Genomic DNA, 14726 nt, shown 5'->3' on the forward strand with positions numbered 1-14726 from the left:
GATATTGGAAAGATATAATGGAATCAACATGAGCTTTTTGATTTAGCTTAATCCTGACTGCTTAAAAGTATAAACAAGGTTTTGCTCAGTGGTGTGATCAACACCATCATGGCAGTTGCCTTGGTTCATTATGGAAGGGTGAGTGCTTCCATTACTTCTGTGGAGCAATCATATCATATTGAAGTAGAAAACATGCAGCAATCTATGTAACTTATCATTCATCTTAAAACTGAATTTTCTGTCAACAAATTAACTTACTAAAAGCGAGTTTTCTTCAGCAGTAGTAGTGGTAGCGGTTTCACACTGAGGAATCTACCCTAGATTTTGATGTAACAGGACATTGTTTACTGTAATGTGGGGTTGGAGCCAGACCAAATTGGAAATTTCCACAAATTCCCCCTTTGTTCTACACAACCGTTTTCTCCTTTCTGTTCTTTTATAATAGATGAAAATGGCAATACCCATTTCCATATTAGACATCTTCATGCCTGGGGTGTTGTTCTTTTATAATATCAAACATTTTTAGGTTGTCCTCATCAAACAGCCATCCTATCATGCTAATGGTCTTGAGGCTGGGCAGCCTGGAGATGCACTGAACAAAAGACCTCACTGTTGCTCCTTAGCATTTGATCTGATGTGTTAAAATGCAACCCAAGTCCATAGGAACCTCGACCAAGCTCTTCCTGTTTTCTGCCCAAAATACACAAGCCTGGCCACCTACGACATCCCATTGTCTCGGCTATAGGCACCATCACAGTTGGGAGGTCTGGATCTATGGATTCCATTCTCAGAACCTATGCCATCAGTGTGCGAGACTTTCTGAGACTACAGACTTTCTGAGAAAAAGACAGTCTGCTGACTTAGAACAACTACAGCTCAACCGGTTAACAGGCCTCCTATACTTGAGATTTGCTTTGGCTACCCACCTGAACCTACAATTTGTCCATACTCCTGCATCACAGTGAATTGGAGCTTGATCTAAAGGCTTCCCAAACTTGGAAACCTTTGATCATGTTCCATGCATGTGGAACAGGAAAGAACAAAGGGGGTGCCCGAAATAGGCTCTTCATTTTTCTCATGGACACTCTTTGTTGAATTTCATCTTGAGCCAAAGGGTATAATTCCCTTGTTGTTAACTTCTGACCCTTATCCTACATGGTGCTCAAAGATAGCTGATAAAATTAAATTGATTGGCTTTGACCCGGTAGCCCTGTTTGATATGGGACTCAACAAAGCAAAAGCTGTAATCATCCAAAGATTGATTAATACAGAGTCCCAAAATGATGAGGCAATCCTTCCTCTAAGCTATAAGAGCTTTTAAAAAAGACTGAGTTACACCATATCCCCATATCTTTTGGACATTACAAACAAAAGGTGTAGATGGGTCTTCTCTAGAGCACGATTTGATGCATCCCCCTCTGCAGTTTTGTATGGGAGATTCTCCCGTCTGCCTTTGCAGCAGCAGTGTTGTCCCTGTTCAAATGAAGTGGTTGAAAATACCACACACATACTTTTGCACTGCGAATTCTGTCAAGAAGAAAGGATACAATTAATTATCCCACTACTCTATAGATTTAAACCATTAGAGTAGTATATGGATTTTAGTCCTGAAACCCTTCGGGTATATCTTTTAGAGGATAGCCAGAGAACTGTATCTTACGCAGTTGCAAAATTCTATGTGATAGCACTCAGAAAGCGGAATCACTTGACGAAGGAAAATGTCAATTGCTGGGAAGTTTTACTGTTAGATATATATACATATATATGATTTTATCTTTTATGTATTTACCCATTTTAAGTATTTAAAAACTGCTCTTTTTATCTGTACTTTACTTGGCTGGTCTTGTGACCATAATAAACCTTTGGACCTTGGAATTTCATTTCCAAGGTTTCCTTGTTTATTTTTCCTGTCATTTATAAATGCTGGTTTAATTTACAAGCCTATCAAATATTTGGTTGTTTTTGTAAAACATATTATTATCCAGGTTTACACATTTCCTATTTTCTACTCCTGTACAATTGGTGAAAATGGCAGCATAAATTTCCAAGTTAAGTTTAAGCTTTTTGACTGGGGGTGGTGTTCTTTCATGACATCAAACATTTTTATGTCTTCCTCATCAAACAACCATCCTATCATGCTTATGGTCGTGAGGCTGGGCTGCCTTGAGACGCTTTGAACAAAAGACCTCACTGTTGCTGCTTCACATTTGATGGGATGTGTGAAAATGCGAGAGAAGTCCACCTTCTGTAACTTTGGCATATCAGGTAATATTTGGAAGAAGGTTCTCCAAGCAGACTCTGTGGTGGTATGATTTGCCAGGAGCAGCAGAAATTCAAGCTTTTGGAAGCCTCCATGAACTGCTACATTTGCTAGAAATATAATATTTCAAATGAATAGTTTAAAATAATAATGAATATTTCTACATTCCTTTGTATAATATTCAAATTAGTCAAGTGTATATTGCAGTTAAGCTTTTTAAAAAAAATAATTAACAATTGAGAACTCAAGGTTATTTTCATAAGAAACCCATTTCAGTTGATACTCGTTAACTCTAATTTCTGCTCTACCTCACTGAGGGCCATTTCAATTGTTAACCAAGTCTTTATGTTCGTTGGTGGATAACACAAAGATATTCAACAGAAGTTTTGTGCCTCCCAGACTCTTGCAAGCCCTTTTCTCTGCAACCATGCTGCATGGGTAGAAATAGATCTAGCATTCCTCTTGCCCTCACCATTTTCACTTCCCCATGGAGCTGGTTTTATTTGTGCTTGCAAAATCATACTACTTACATGCCTGCATGTAAGTTTCTCAACAGAAGCAATAGTTATTCCATGGGAGGCAGAAGCAGACATGGCGGGGGCGGCGGGGGGAGGGCTGGTACAGCTTTTACCTCCACACTATGGCCACAAGAAGAAAAGGGTATGTGTGAGTTTGGGAGACACAAAATTCCCATTCATCTTCTGATTAAAAGTCCTTGAGTATTCCACCAGCACACAGGAGGAGCTTGTAACGTGGCTGCATATGTTCATGTTACGAACTTCATGACCAGGGAGTGCTGATGTATACAAACTCGAGTCACCTGTAAATTGACTAGCACAATAGCATTCAGCAAGTGGGAAGCTGTTTGTGTGTGCAGGGTATTGGGTCAGCTGAACTAGTCACCTAAAGATTCCTTAATACATTTAAGGGATATCCTTTAATTGTTACGTATACAACTTGCTCCGAACTGCAAAAGATTATTAACAGAACATGACAGAACCAGCAGATGAATTATAGACAGCTCATAAACTCAAGGTAGAATTAACTAGGCAAGGTATTTTTCTTAGGATTTTTTTTAAAAAAACCTCTCACCTATTTCTAATAGGCCTTCATCACTTAAAGACTGATTAAACTCCAGTTTTTGTAGATTTGGAATATGAATGCACTGCTGGACAATCGCTTTGGCCACATGACTTACTCCTTCTCCAATAGGCAGAACCAGTTCCTCCAACGTCACAAGGCAACCTAATGCTAACGCTGCAAAGGAGAGGACGTTAACTGTTAGTAGATAATTTATAATTCAGACCAATCCAGATTCCATAGAGTTTCTGGCAATTCCTAAGGAGGCATGACATCACGCCTGTTTTTTCCCACAAGTGGTGGTATAATGCGTACACAATGCCAGCATTCCCCTGTATCTTCACCCCCCAAGTTCCTGCCAGCCGTGGGCTGGGACTGTGCCCCTATCCTGCTAGCAATGCCGCGTCACTTCCAGCCCAGCTATGCTTACGTCTGGTTGGGCTGGTCAGAGGGCATGCAGCCTTGCAGCTCCTGTCCATAGGTCACACAAGGCCTCTCAGTGATTAATCAGTATTCTTTTACCTACAAAAGCTCCTTTTGCATTAACATCTCTCAAAGAAAGGTTTTTCAGTCTTAGATTTTTTTTCTTACTATGATCTAATATAGAATATTTGAATTGCCCTCCCAAACCACAACCTCTTCTACCTTACCACAATTTTACCCAGGACCCTGAACTACCCAGTCTTCCCCTTCAACCACACAGGGGATACACTTCAGTTTTCTCCTTGTTCTCTTCCCTCTTTCCAAGCCTGGGGGCACGGGATAATCTTTTGTTTTCGGGCTCTGCAGCCTGTCCTATAGCTAGAGGCAAGGTATTTTCCCCAAACTTAAGTCCCTGTGGTGTGTGCACTTCTGGCTGTCTTAACATGACACAATTGTGTGGCTACAGAAGCTTTCTGTTTTCACTCTGTTTCACTCTATTTCTGTTTTCACTCTACAAACTTCCCTCCAAGCTTTCAGAGGCACCTATTCACTTTGTCAAAGACCCCTTACAGCCATTGTGCACACTAGGCATGTTTCTTAAACCAAATGTTGAATCAAACCTCTTCGAAGTAGAGATGGTAGAAGGAGAGTTTTCTTCCTTATGCATATATTATTTCATTGTAGATCAATGTGGTTCAAAATGGGCCACATTCAGACTTCTGCATGTCTAGAGTACATGTCCACACAGGTAACAAAGCAGACTGGAATTCATGGCTCAAGAGACACATATTATTCATGTTTCTAAGGAAAGAAATGGTAAACTATACCGAAGGCTGTACAAGCTTCCTCATCAGTGAACTCTAGCCTTGCAAGATCCAGGACCTTCAGTGCAGCAAAATTTGGCAAGGCAGCAGCTACAGCAAAGACAAAACACACATTTCTTGATGACTTTAAAATGCTGAAAACTTCGATACAGTGAAGCTTTATTATTATCTTTACAATTAATTTCTGCGGGTTTTATAGCTCAGTTTTTAATGTTTTTTTTAAATTTATACTTCATCTATTTTTATAAACTCCAGGTGGTTTAATGTATTGTCGAAGGCTTTCACGGCCGGAGAACGATGGTTGTTGTGGGTTTTCCGGGCTGTATTGCCGTGGTCTTGGCATTGTAGTTCCTGACGTTTCGCCAGCAGCTGTGAAGATGCCAGCCACAGCTGCTGGCGAAACGTCAGGAACTACAATGCCAAGACCACGGCAATACAGCCCGGAAAACCCACAACAACCATCCAGGTGGTTTCACAAGGAAGCTTTTGAAACTGGATGATTACTCTGGTCTCTGTGATTTTTGCACTGCAAAATGAAACTGCAACATACATGCTAGGTGAACATAGTTTTGGGGTGCCAGTGCAACTCCAGGTATTTCAAATGTGTGCTTATGTAGCTGATACAGAGCATTAAATGTAAGAGGCTGGAGGCTTTTTTAACTTGTGTTGTATGTCATATGTTGTTTGTAAAAAAAAAGGAAGCTCGCCTGATGTGAAACCCTGCGGCAAGGAGGAACTCTCCATATCTCATACTTCTAACACTGCAAGTACAATGCACCATAAGTAGGGAAAAAAACGATGCAGAAAGCTAGAGGTGTTTTGAGTCAGAATAAAAGCTTGATGTTGCTAAATCCACAATTAATCAAGTATTAATTTTACATGTGGTAAACAATAAATAACCCTATCCTGGATAGCCCAGGCAAGCTTGATCTCATCAGATCTTGGAAGCTATGCAGGGTCATCCTTGGTTAGTCACTGGATCAGAGATCTTCAAAGACCAAGATTGCAGAAGCAGGCAATGGCAAACCACCTCTCTGAGTATGTTGCCTTGAAAACTCCAGCAGGAGTTGCTATGAATCAGCAATGACTTGGCACTTCCCACCACCAAACAATAAATAATATAATCTAGTGTCATTTTTACATCAGTTCAATAAACCTTTCTTACCAAGAGAAAACAGGTCTTTATCTCCAAAAGACAATCCAGTTAATCTTATTTCTGTTAGCGTTTTGCAAGGAGAAATGGCATCCATGAGAGCCCCAAACTCAGAAAAGTCTGAATGTTGCAGATGAAAAACAGAGAGGTTTGGGGAGTTCCACATAAATTCAACTGCAGAAGGAAAAAAGTATTGCAATGTGTAAAAATATATTACAATTACTGATGCCACCTGTAGATTTACTTCAAATGAGGAAAAGAAAATATCCATGTTATGTGAGCCTGCTAATACATATCTTCAATATCCAATTTTACACTCCAAATACATTAATTGAATCATATTTGCAAGCATGTGTATTTTCAAGATTTGCTTTATTTTCAGATTGTATGAGGAACTTAGTTTTAGAATTTCTGTAAAATTACATATTCTTTGTTAGGAGTGGTGGTAACAGGAAATATATGAGAAGACCATGTAACAATTAAGTGACCCCCGTATCTCAAGAGATATAAGATGATCTGTCTCTGCTGACACAGAGACAGAGCATCTTACTTCTCTTGCACAGAGATTGAAGATTACAAGCTGTGTAAACTCAAAGTGAATGGACTATACATGATGATAGCTTTGTCTACCAAATATTAAAGATAATTCAGTACACTTTCTTACCGAATTAAACTTCATTAAAGGACTGGAATGAAACCTACAGTAAGAATAATTTTCTTGAACACACAGGGACATATCAAGGATCAATTCTAGTTCTTAGTAAAAGAAAGTGGGCTTTGTTCATTCAAGATTCCAAAAAGGTAAAAAGTAGCCTGAGGGGAGGACTGGCATCAAATTTCAAAAGGAACAAGTGCCTTGATCAAGTAAATTTATAATTAGTTTTGCTGGAATTGAATTATAGTAAGATTGTTTCTTTTTAAAAAAAATAGAAAATCATGACTATTGAATTCAACAGGTCTAACTTTAGCTATGGTTGTGATCTTAAGACTATTAAGCATTCTTAAATACCATTCAAGCAAGTGAGGTTTAAACACAAAGATAAGCATTTAGATTTCTCTGGATTGGGATGCTGAAAAGGTATACGTATACATTTTACCTAATCTGGCAGAACCACTTTGAAATTTAACATTGTAGAGTAGCAATTTCTCAATGCTATGCAGATTTTTGAAGCCTTCTGGAATTATATCAAATATGTTCTGACAATCAGAAAGATCCACTGATAGTTCCTTCAAGAAAATAAATTTGTCCAAATTTGCAAAGACAGTTTCTGAAATATACAAAGGTAAATTATGAATTACTTCTACTGTCTATGATCCAGTATGTAAATGAAGGAATCCTTATATTTCCATGATTGATTCTTTGTTATAAACACATTTCTATTAGCTGTTGAGGATTTTTAAGCTCTTTAAATTTAAAACTGTGTAAATCAGAATGTAAGCCAAAAGTAATAGACATTGAATACACATGGAGCATAAACATTACCACAAGCCAACTTATTTCTCTAAACAGAGAAGAGATACCTGAAATAATATGTAGTTCCCAGAACTGACTATTAATTAAAGTGTTTAAAATGTTCTAAACAATGTATAGGTTTATAATGTATGGCAGGGGGAAACAGTCTACATTAAAGACTTCAGCAGTGAAATCCTAAACAGAATTAATCCAGTCTAAACCCATTTATTTCACTGGGCTTAGACAGGCGTAACTCAGTTTAGGATTTCACTGCAAAAGCCTTAAAATTCTGTGTCAAACTTTCAAATTGAACAGAATTACCTGCTCCAATTAAAAAAAAACTATACAGAACTTAGAATGGGTTAAGTTTTTCAGATAAAGTAGATACCATTTTTTTTACAAAGGAAACAATGCATGATTAAATAATCTATCCAAAATTGTAATTTTCCCAAAAGACAAATAGGAAGACAATATACAGAGAAGTAAATGCAATTTAAAAACCACATTACTATACCTGGTGCTGATGTGATCTTTTTAATTTCAAGACTCTCAAGGGAAGACATTGTAAGAAGCAGGTTTTCTTCTATGACACTCAAGTTATGGTGTAAGCTGCAAACTTTAAAGGATCCCAGGTTCTGTTCAATAGCTGGCTGGATAGTTTTCATCAGACCCTGGCAATTCTGCAGCCTAAGTTCAATACATTTAAAACCTGAGAAGAGTATCACTAAATTGTGAAGGTCATGAGCGTTTAATGATTCTACATTGCTGGCTTCAAATTTCAAAGATGGGACTTTCTCATGATCTTTCAAATGAACAAAAGGCTTGACTAAGGAGTCTGGAAGATACCTGGGGATGAGTGACTTAAAACTATTGGCAACATCTTCATCCTCCTTGATCTGCTTTGTAACATCACTGAAAAGTTTAAAAGCAGGAGCATATTCCTCGTCAACAACTGGAACCCCCAATTTAGAATAACAACTTTCAGCTAGAGACAGATCAGCTAGTTCCCTTTTGCCAGTAAAAGAGACAACAAATCTGCTAGGTAAGAACAAACTCTCTGGATAGTCTTGAAAGAAGCAACTAAGGAATCCACCCTTTGAACCAAACCAACCTAAAGAAAATTCTTTCCCAGAAAGAAATTTTAAAAGCATGGGAGCGCATACAGGAACCATATTGCTCTGGTAGGCAAGTTCAGTGGCAAGTTTCAGTACAATTTCAGTAGTTTTTGAATGACGCCAGTCTGGGAGTAATCTCAAGGTAATTAAAAGAAGCTCCAGTTGCATTAGTTGAAGTTTTGGAGTTTGCTGTAGATAAACATCATTTTCAGATCGACTTTCAAGTGACTCCTCGCAACTGAGTAAATTCAGTAAGTGGGAAATTATTTTTGGCACTGCACCAGAAGGCTTGCTGCAAGCATACACCAAAATATACTTGTATCGCCCGCTGATTTTCACAAACGTGTTGATTTGCTGTAAGTACTGCTGTCCTTTCTCCACATTTTCCTGCACGTCTGAACTCAGGAGCTCACTCAGCCTTAGCCCTGCAAGAAACTCTTGGAAGGAAAGGTGGAAGAATTTATAGAGTGGACGGAGCCTTTGAGCAGTGAACTTGCTTAGTAGGCCAAACCAGAGAGCTTTGTCTCCATTAACTCCCACTTCAAAAAGGTCTTCTTCACTGAAATCAAAGCAGGACTTAAAGAGACCTCGTAAGGCAAGTTCACCACAGAAGGACACCATGGCTTTCATACACTCGCGCTCTTGTGGATATTTCAATGAAATATACAGCAAGTAGGCTTTTAAAATAATCATGTCTGTGAACATATCGCTAACAGGATATTGAGTCCAATATGCACCAAGAGCCACAACAAAAAGAGGAGTCTTGAAAATAGATTGTATAGTTTCTTCTTGCATCATCTGAATGAAAAACTCTTCTACAAGACGGATGTTATGTGAAAAGAGTTTTCTTAACAGGTAGATGGTGCTAGTTAGTGGGAACTCTCCGATACTGAAGATCAAGTGTGCATGCAGGCGGATACTGCCAATCCTGTTAGTACGAACTGCAATAACTAAGCAGTGTTTGTTCAAGTGGTTCTTTTGAATCAGATCTTCAATTTCAGAGGGGACTGTATTCATTTCGTCATAATCGTCCAAGAGGAAGAGGACCTGATTTGTCAAAGGCTGGCATAGGTTCTTCAGGGAATCTCCTGTTAGTGCCCCTTCAAGCCCCACAAGGTGATTGCAAATCATGTCAGCTAGTTTCTCATCCCTTCCTCTAGAGTTCAAGGAGAGATAAAAAACAAACTTGAATCGGCTGAGGATAGGACAGCATCCAGATGCCCAGAGGAGAGCGATCTTCCGCAGCAGCGCAGTTTTCCCACTCCCCGCTTCCCCTTCTATTACTGTGACGGACTGAAAGCTTTCAAGGACTTCAGGCAATATAAGCTGCTGCAGTGGCAGGTTATGGATGTTCTTGGAGACAATGGCTAGGTCTCCATAAAGTGTCTTCAGATCAATAGCAAAGTGGGTAGTATCCCCAAATGAAAACATTTTCCTGAAATTAACATCACTGTATGCCTTTGAGAGCTGTTTTTGAAGCCATTCAGATTCCTCATAGGCCACATCTGTATAAACAGAAAAAAATGAAGTGAGATGTCTGTCTGTTTTTATTATGTTCATCTTCCTTCCAAGGGCTCAGCGTGCTTTACATGTATCTTCTTTCCTCCATTTTATTCTCATTGCAACCCTATGATCCAGGTTAAACTGAGAGTCAATGACTGGCTCAAAGTCACCTAGGAAGCTTCAGAGGAGAGTGGGGGTCTAAGCTCAGGTCTCACGAGTACTACTGACCATTGTATTACACTGGCTCTTATGCAAGTCTCTTACACTGGTTTGCACTGTAGACTTCCTCAGTTCATTCCAGTGTGATGCTACTTTTTATTCATAACAACAAACTTCTTTTAGCTGCCTGCTTCAGAATCTCCACATATTTAATGGTATCCCATGTTGGAATAGGGTTTGCTTGTCATTGCCCCTGCCCCATCTACGTCTTAAGGCAGTTTCAGAAAAGCATGGATTTTTTAATGACTGGATGTGTCTTTTCCACCACAGATACAAAGGTTAATAAGCTGCCACAGCTTTCAGATCTATGTTGCCTGTAGTGAAAAAAGAAAATATGTAAAGTAACTGAAAGCCAGCGTGGTTTAGTAGTTACACTGTCAGACTAGGGTCTGAAAGAACCAGGCTCGAATCCTCTCTCTGCCATAGAAGTTTGCTGGGTGACCTTGGGCCAGTCACACATTCTCAGCCAAACCTACCTCACAGGGTTGTTGTGGGGATAAAGGAGAGGAGAATGATGTTAGCCACTTTGGGGGAAATGGTTGGGTATAAATGAAATAAATCAATAAATAAAAACTATAAGAAAATGTGAAATGTACAGCGGACTATTCATAAGAACGTAACAGCTGAACTGGACCAGACAAATTGTTCACATTGTTCTCCTGTTGCACACTGTGGTCACTCAGGTACCACTGGAAGGCCTACAAGCAGCACACAGGTACTAATTTGGTCTCTGATAAATTAGTCCCTTCTCAGAGATCAATTCCGCTCCTCAGTCCAACACCATAAGAAGAGCCCTCCTAGACCAAACCATTGTTTCCTCTAACACCCAGTTTTCTCACTAAAGTCCTTCCACGGCAGTGTTTCCCCTTCAGACACAAGGAACTGCTTGCGGTGCTAGCATCCTGTCCAGAAACACCTTAAGCCTGTCCAGAAACAGGCTTAAAATAAAACAGATTTTTTTTGCAGGGGGGATCGAGCTTTTAACGGTCTGGGATGAACAGAGAACAACATCATGTGGAAACATGGGGCGGGGGGGGGGGGCGGGGGATAGGAAACTGAAAAGTGGAAAACACTTGATGTGAAAACAGCCCATGATGGTCCAGAGAGTGATTCTCCAGACACTACAGATTAAAGATGTGTATGTAAAGTGTGCCAGGCTTTTGCATGGGCACAGCTATGCCAGGCACCAGTGCATTTGAGCTTTGGCTCCTGGGCATGGTCAGGGATGGCACAGGTTCCTGCTCTGTGGGAGGATGCTGGTATACATCACCCTCGCTCCCTCTCAACCACTCGTGGGACTGCTCTACCTGCCAAATCCTACACAGCCTCAGCTCCGTGCCTCTAAGCCTCAGCCTTCTCTCCTCCTCTCCGCTCACACTCTCTCCTAAACTCTCCACTTCTTCACCACTCTCCTCCTCTCCATCTCCACTCCTACACAACCCACCACAACCTCTCTACTGAGTCTGCTTTTATAGGGCTTCTTCCCACTTCCCTTCCTCCCAGGCTCCCTCCTATCCCTGCAAGCTACCAAAAGAGGGGGGCAAATCCGGTGGACCAAAGGTCACAACTACAAAACCCACCAGAATTATAATTTTTAGTTTTAATTTATAAAAGTGCCAAAGTGCAATGCAAAAATGCAATATCAGTGAAATAACTTAATAAATACATAAATAGGTGTTTAAAATACAAAAAGTGCATCCATACATTATATACAAAATACAATAAATGCAATCAACAATTCACAGTCCGAAATATAGGAGTAAAGTGCAAAGTTCTAGCGAGGTGGAAAGGCGCTGCTTGGTGGAGAGCCAACCGAGTGTCTTCTCATGACACTCATGACAACCGAGCGTCTTCACATAGTCCGCAGACCAACTTTGGAGCGGTGGGAGAGCAGAGCATAGAACTGTTGAGAATTTCATAGTCAGTCCTAATTGCTTCATGCCTGATGATGAAGTGAGTTTGCCTCACGAAACGGGTTAAATAGAAATATTGCTTGCTAAACCCCGTCGGCACCATAACGGGTTTATTTTGGGACGTGAATCTTCATGAGAAGACACTCGGTTGGCTCTCCACCAAGCAGCGCCTTTCCACCTCACTAGAACTTTGCACTTTACTCCTATATTTCGGACTGTGAATTGTTGATTGTATTTATTGTATTTTGTATATAATGTATGGACACACTTTTTGTATTTTGAACACCTATTTATGTATTTATTAAGTTATTTCACTGATACTGCATTTTTGCATTGCACTTTGGCACTTTTATAAATTAAAACTAAAAATTATAATTCTGGTGGGTTTTGTAGTTTTTTCCCCCCTCCTATCCCTGGGCAGCCTCCCAGCCCTGGGCAGCTCCTCTGTGATGCCCTCCAGCTGGGGATGCCTTCAGGTGTTCCCTCTCTCATCCTAGTCTCTCCCTGCTCTTCTATTCTTTCTTGCAGGGTGGGGCCAGATGTGGCCCAGCTGGGATGCCCTCAGGTGTCCCTCCTCTCGTTCCTCCCTGTTCTCCTATCCTCTCCTGCTGGATGGAGCTGGCAGGACACCTCTGTCTCTGTTCCCGGGGTGCTGTCCTGGCCTCCTGGGTTCTGGCCTGCTCCCAGGGGTGGATGTCACTGCTGGTTCCATGTGTGGCGTGAGTGGGTGCTTCTGGCTCCTCTGGCCTGGTGTCAGCATCCCAGGTAGACGTGTGTGCTTCTTGTCCTTGGCTGGGTGGCGCATGCCTGGCCAGCTGCCCCGGCTGGCTCCTTTCCCCCTCATTCTCTGCCTGCTGGAGCTGCCTCCTCTGTGCCCACAGCCGGGGAGCCATCAGTCCTCAGGTAGGGGGTCTGTGGCAAGTCCGGGGTGCTTGGGGTGCTTGCCCCCGGACAAAGTGCTATCAAGTCAAAACCAATTTATGGCAACTCCAGAGGGTTTTCAAGGCAAGAGTCATACAGAGGTGATTTGCCACTGCCTGCCTCTGCACCGTGCCCCTGGATTTCTTTGGAAGTCTCTCTTCTAAGTACTAACCCAGACCAAACCTGCTTAGCTTCTGAGAGCTGATGAGATTGGGATAGCCTGGGCCATCCAAGTCAGAGTATCAAGCCATTAGTCAAATGTAAAACCAAACAAATCACTTATCTCTGATTTTGAAAAAAAATGTTAACAGCATATGACATTTTGTATGACACTTACTAGTCATTGAGGAATTGAGGGATGCTGTCCTTTCCAAATTGTTGTTGCAATGAATTTGCTAAAAAAAAATGCAAATAAATTAGAATCAGTTGCCATGTATTTTTAAAAATTTTATTAACATTATTTTCTTTCTCACTGAGACTCAAGGTGGATTACACAGTGTGACTCAGTACAGTTAATTTTAAAGTCATTTCAATAAACAATGTAATAGTGTGTATAAATGTAAATTTGCAAAGATTTAAAACCTGCAGAAATCCAACACAGACTTAAAGAAATGCTGAAACAGTGCGTAACAGTTCTAAGTCTAACATTAAACAATGCAGAAACTACATAGTAGGATCATACTTGCAGTAACAGACAGTACCCAGTAGTATAGTCTACAGTCCCTATCCCTGTACCAATGCATCTCTCTGAACCATTTCCTTATATCATATCCCTATTGCTGCATAAGATAGTCCTACTGAATAATTCAGTTTGGCGCAGTTTGTAGAAAGTGGGGAGCTTTCCTGACCTCTCAGGTACGCCATTCCATAGGGAGGGGCCACCACAGAGAATGCAAATGTATGGGCAAGCTATTGATTTTGCCCATGTGCAAAAGTTGCACCTGCAGATGGCCCTGTTTGGATGAGCGAAGCTGCCATGGTGGAACTCAGGGAGAAAGATAGTCCTGTAGATATGATGTAAACTTCTGAGCCACCCACAGAAATACATTGTCACTCACAATTCCACATTCTATTCAAAGGCAACAGTCACACTTCTACCATTTCCAAAATGTCCACAGAATTTAGAATGCAGAATTTGGAAAGTGATATCCATTGATATTTACTTCCCCAGTGAAGGCAAGGTAATTTTACCTTATGAGAAAACTCGCATAAGAGACTGTAGCTTTCCTTTACCTGGTCACAGAATGATTCTGATTGCTTCAAGGGCTGCTCTGCTGATCTGCACCTGCCTGGGTCTGATTGCTTACAACTATAATAAATTCCAGAAGAGAAAATATGTCAATCAGGAGCAAAAAAATAATGTTAGGGCACTTTGTTAATTGGTTGTGACATGCCACATACACGGTGAGATTCTGAAGCATGAAATTCTGTCACATTCTCCGGTCTCAGGAAGGTGGCACTCAGTTTGTTTCTTTCCTGTTTTCCATCAGACCCAGAGGATAACTCTAGGAGAAACCTATGAATTGTTACATGCCCTGTATATAATTTATATGAAGCCACAGGAGGAGATTTCTGAAGTTTTGGAGCAGGGAATGTTGGTGATACTCAGTTCTAGGTTTCATTTACTAAAGAGCATGTTTTTGCCTTGAATCAGTACCTGGAGGCAGTGGTTGAGTACATGACACTGAAAATAGTGAAACTGTGGCAGGAATCCACGAGATTAGAGAGGCGAGCTGGCTTGTGACTTGTTATACCAGGCTTACAGCCTCCCAATTTCTGTGGGATCCAATTTCACTATTTAAGAGTTGTGGGCAGGATTCTTATCAGTGTCAGCTCCTCCTGCACACACTTGATCAAATGAT

General features: G+C 40.7%; 1 protein-coding gene across 1 annotated transcript in view; it reads right to left on the bottom strand.

Annotated features, from left to right (window-relative positions):
* Positions 1–49: 49 nt before the first annotated feature.
* The window catches only part of NAIP (NLR family apoptosis inhibitory protein), a 30118-nt gene continuing 15441 nt past the window's right edge, over positions 50–14726 (bottom strand). Inside the window, exons 8-15 of the mRNA XM_054986308.1 lie at positions 14098–14173; positions 13202–13259; positions 7708–9813; positions 6838–7008; positions 5753–5914; positions 4591–4677; positions 3353–3517; positions 50–2370 (exon numbers count right to left, since the gene is read on the bottom strand). Coding sequence (XP_054842283.1) covers positions 2006–2370; positions 3353–3517; positions 4591–4677; positions 5753–5914; positions 6838–7008; positions 7708–9813; positions 13202–13259; positions 14098–14173 — 3190 coding nt within the window. The 3' untranslated portion in view covers positions 50–2005. The remainder of the gene's footprint in view (positions 2371–3352; positions 3518–4590; positions 4678–5752; positions 5915–6837; positions 7009–7707; positions 9814–13201; positions 13260–14097; positions 14174–14726) is intronic.

Source organism: Eublepharis macularius, chromosome 8 (assembly GCF_028583425.1).
Source record: "Eublepharis macularius isolate TG4126 chromosome 8, MPM_Emac_v1.0, whole genome shotgun sequence".
NCBI classification, from domain to species: domain Eukaryota; kingdom Metazoa; phylum Chordata; class Lepidosauria; order Squamata; family Eublepharidae; genus Eublepharis; species Eublepharis macularius.